At 34.4% G+C, this 5,000-nt stretch overlaps 1 protein-coding gene across 1 annotated transcript in view; it reads left to right on the top strand.

Moving 5' to 3' along the window:
• Window positions 1-5,000, top strand: part of LOC137651050 (uncharacterized) — a 111,705-nt gene that overhangs the window by 40,314 nt on the left and 66,391 nt on the right. Inside the window, exons 3-4 of the mRNA XM_068384189.1 lie at window positions 1,401-1,844; window positions 2,481-2,630. Of these exons, the coding sequence (XP_068240290.1) occupies window positions 1,401-1,844; window positions 2,481-2,630 (594 nt within the window). The remainder of the gene's footprint in view (window positions 1-1,400; window positions 1,845-2,480; window positions 2,631-5,000) is intronic.

Raw genomic sequence — 5,000 nt, 5'->3', positions numbered from 1 at the left:
ATCCTGATTTTCCAGGTAAGGTTGTAGCTTAGATAATAATAATAATAATAATAATAATAATAATAATAATAATAATAATAATAATAATAATAATAATAATAATTGAGAGGGCCTTATACCAACAAGAGTTGTTGCTCCTAATTAATCTCTAATTTTTTTATCAGTTTAATTTCATAGTTCGAGCTTCACTGAAACTTGTAACGTAAAGTCAATAAAACAGTTAAATCATTTGACTAGGCCATTATAGATGACAGCTTTAAAGTATTGTTTGAGTCGTTTACCAAAATTTTCGTGCCTTCTTATCAACTCTCTCTCTCTCTCTCTCTCTCTCTCTCTCTCTCTCTCTCTCTCTCTCATTTTCCGCCTTCTTATCAATTCTCTTTCCTATCAACTTGGACAAGAAGTGAACAATAAGCTAGCTGTCTTAATTGGAGACTTCAGTGCAGCAGTAAACTGGGACACTTTGAATTCTACATCAAAGACAGAGGGTCAAGGTCATAGGGTACTATGATTTGTCAACAATGAATTCCTCTATCAGTGGGTCGATAAACCAACTATAGTCAATTCTTTTTAGTGAGGCAGATTTGCATCGACTCGCAGGGGTGCCCTTTTAGCTCGGAAAAGTTTCCTGATCGCTGATTGGTTGGACAAGATAATTCTAACCACTCAGAGAGCAGAAAACTTTTCCGAGCAAAAAGGACACCGCTGCGATTCGGTGCAAATGCGGCTCGTTGAAAAAAATGAGTATAGGGGAAACAACATGCTAGATATTGTGCTAACAACATAAAAAAGTTTAGTATCCAGTGTCTCAGTTGGGGAAAATATTGGTTAAAGTAACCACAGAATAGTTAAGTTTCAGGTAAATATTCCTCCTCTCAAAAAAGGAAAAGTATTAAAGCTTGACTACAGACGGAGTAACAGGATAAAACTGAAGGAATACACCAAGAATTTAGAATACAACAAAACATGGAACATAGATACACATTGGGACTCCTTTGTAGAAATATAGAAAGAAAAGAGGACGAAAGCATAACTTACAGAGAAATTCTAATAAATGGAACTCCACAACCCAAATAGTCCAACAGAGAAATAGCCAATACAATACGGAGAGAGACAGGAAACATAAATCAATGGGTGCACAGCTTTGATTCGTAAAATTTTCGAGTACAAAAAGTTAAGCAGAAAAGTAAATAACTAGTTAGAAATGCCAAGGTCAGTGAAGAGAAAAGAGTGGCTTCAGCTAGTAAAGAAAACCCGAAAGAATTTTCTTCATATGTAAACAATATAAGACTAATAAAAAAAACATTAGCTCACCAAGAGACTCTGATGGTAATCTTATAACAAAGGATTTGAAAAAAAGCTGAACTGATGAATACATATTTCACAATCGTATTCACTAGGGAAGAATCAATAACCCTCACCGAACCAGCTATCAAATATGAAAGATCACGACCACTAAACAGAATCGCCTTTGCAATGGAAGATGTCAAAAAGAAAATAAAGGGGCTCAGTATGTCTAAGGTACCACTTCCAGATGATACTCATCCAAGAGAGATTATAGAACTAGAAGAAGAGATAACCCAACACTTTTACAAAATGTTCCGAAAGACAGCCAACGATAAAAAGGCACCACAAGGATGGAAACTAGGCAATGTTCCTCCAATCGACATGAAGGGGCTAAAAGAAGAACCTGGCAATTACAGACCTGTGTGTCTAACTTCAGTGCCTTGCAAAATTTTTGAATTGATTATAGTAGATTCTATAGTAGAACATATAAAGAAAAATAATCATCGGATAGACAGCCAACATGGTTTTAGACGAAAGAGATCATGTGTGACAAATCTGTTGGATTTTTTTTTTCACATGTTTAGCATTTATGACAAAAGCAGGGCAATAGACATCATATACCCAGACTTTCAAAAATCTTTTGATAAAGTCCCTCATAAGAAAAACAATGGTTAAGATTAGAGCACTAGGCATCATTGACTAGCCAGCTGAATGGATCGAAGATTGCTGACAAACAGAAAAAGAAAGTTGTAATCAATGGAGAAGCCTCTGAGTAGGAAGCTGTTACAAGCGGAGTACCTCAAGGATCCGTCCTTGGCTCATTACTATTTCTGATTTACAATAACGACATAGGTTTAGGATTAACTAGTAGAATAACCAAATTTGCCGACGATACCAAAATGCTTCGAAATCAGAGGACGTAAAAGCCTTGAGAGAGGATCCAATGAAGTTAGATGAATGGTCCGGAAAATGACAAATTCCTTTCAACTGAGGGAAATTCAAAGTTATGCATATAGTTCATAGTAACCCACAAACAGATTACTCACTGGTGGATAATGAAATAGAAAGTGAGGACCAGGAGGAAGATCTCGGCATTATTATTAGCAAAGATTTGAAGTACTTCAAACAGAGCATAAAAGCTGAAAAGAAGTACAAAAACTAATAGTTTACATAAAGAGACAATTCAAATATAGAAACAAAGACACTGTACTTCAGCTGTACACATCACTAATAAGAACCCATTTAGATTATGGAGTCCAATTCTGGGCTCCAAGTATTCAGAGGGATATAGCTAGACTGGAAACAGTACAAGCTAGGGCCATCAAACTAATTCCAACACTAAGGTAATTTGGATATAGATGGAGGATGGAACGTTTGAACTTATTTGATCTACAAACTCGATGACTACGGGGACAGTTAATAGAGGCATTCAAAATTCTTAAAGGAAGAACATACGTAGATTACAACAATCTATTCACGCTTAACACAAATCAGTCCAGCTGTAACGGATACAAACTGGAATTGAAAAGATACACCACTCAATGTGGTAATTTCTTTACAGACAAAATATCAAATACATGGAATAGCCTTCCATCGGATATAGTAAACAGTGTGACGGGCCAAGAGAAGGTTGGGAACTCAAAGGCAGGAAGCAATCAACTGAGTTATTTATTAAGGAACACTCTCCTTTATATAAAAAACCTCAAGGCAACAGGACATAACATGTTCGAGAGACAGACAATAATACCGAGCAAAACCGGAGACATGATCATTCAGGTTCTTTTTAGTGCGAGGGAAGAGCACAGATACAAGCATAATGTATACAAAATAATTATGTACAATTGTGTGACACACGGTTGGTACAACAGTAACGCGGTAAACGGCGTCAAGAATAAGTTAGACAAGATCATAAAAGCTCCCTCAATACTTTCAGTGAATCCTTATACCCGAAAGAAATTGGAGTCTCCGAGGATGGACTAAAAGGTCTTTGAGACATCCAAAATCCTTGTAACTCCTTGTAATTCTCTCTCTCTCTCTCTCTCTCTCTCTCTCTCTCTCTCATTAGTATCCATCTTAATCATGATCCGACTATATTCTCTATCCCTCATGACTAATATTGTCCCCAGATTAAACTGATTTACAACTAAAATTTAAATTCTACTTTTTATATTTGAACGGAGAGAAATTAGACTCAAAACAAAATATACGCAGAAGTTTTATCTTTAAAAAAGAATACTAAAATTTGCATAATATTAGGAAGAAATAATTTATTTTACTTTTGGGTTTTAGGATTAGCCAATGGTATAAAAAAAATCATGATTGATAGAACGTAAAACAGGAGTTTGAATTAAGCTTCAATGGATAACAATGAAACTCGAATGCCATAAACTTAGGGAGGGAATTTGATTATTATAGGCCATATACTTAAGAGGCAAAAATAATAGAATATGAACATAAAAAAGAAGTTGAATAAAATATCATAACTATGGTTATGGTTATGATTATTATTATTGTTATTGTTATTGTTATTTTACGATTATTATTATCATTATTATTATTATTATTATTATTATTATTATTATTATTATGTTACGATTATTATTATCATTATTATTATTATTATTATTATTATTATTGTTTAGATACCAAAATAATAAATTATGAATATGAAAAGTTAAATAAGATATTATTATTATTATTATTATTATTATTATTATTATTATTATTATTATTATTATTATTATTATTATTAATGTAATTGCACCAAAACTTTGAGGGCTGGCCCAAAGCGTAAGTCATTGAATGAAGGGTGAAAATTTAAAAAAGATAGGCCTACCCTAAGAAGCTGGAAAGCCAGGTAAGACAAAACCAGCAAGAACTGCCAAATAAATAAATAAAAAAAAATTGCAATTTGGATGACAGAAGGTTTCTAAACTCCTTTCGTCGACAGATGATGTTTGCATTTTAAAAGATATTTAAAGCCCTTCTTGCGTGACTTTATCTCGACTGACAGACAGACGAATATTATTATTATTATCATTATTATTATTATTGTTATTATTATTATTATTATTATTATTATTATCATCATCCAAGCTACAACCTTAGTTGGAAAAGCAAAATGCTATAAGCCCAAGGGCTCCAAAAGGAAAATGGCTCAATGAAGAAAGGAAACAAGGAAAAATAAAACCTTTCAAGTACAGTAACATTGAAGTAAATGACTCCTATATAAACTATAAAAACTTTGACAAAAACAAGAGGAAGAGAAATAAGATAGAATAGTGTGCCCGAATGCACCCTCAAGTAAGAGAACTCTAACCCAAGACGATGGAAGACCGTGATACAGAGGCTATGGCACTACCCAAGACTAGAGAACAATGGTTTGATTTTGGAGTGTCCTTCTCCTAGAAGAGCTGCCTATCATAGCTAGAGAGCCTCTTCTACCCTTACCAAGAGGAGAGTTGCCACTGAACAATTACAGTGCAGTAACCCATTGGGTGAGGAATTGTTTGGTAATTTTAGTGTTGTCAGGTGTACGAGGACAGAGGAGAATATATAAAGAATATGTCAGACGATTCGGTGTATGTGTAGGCAAAGGGAAAATGAACCGTAACCAGAGAGAATGACCTAACGTAGTACTGTCTGGCCAGTCATAGGACCCCACAGCTCTCTAGCGATAGTATCTCAACGGGTGGCTGGTGAATGCTTTCTCT

Source organism: Palaemon carinicauda, chromosome 12 (genome assembly GCF_036898095.1).
Source record: "Palaemon carinicauda isolate YSFRI2023 chromosome 12, ASM3689809v2, whole genome shotgun sequence".
In the NCBI taxonomy this organism is placed as follows: domain Eukaryota; kingdom Metazoa; phylum Arthropoda; class Malacostraca; order Decapoda; family Palaemonidae; genus Palaemon; species Palaemon carinicauda.
Note: the sequence above shows the minus strand (reverse complement) of the source record. Positions and strands in the feature narration are given on the sequence as shown.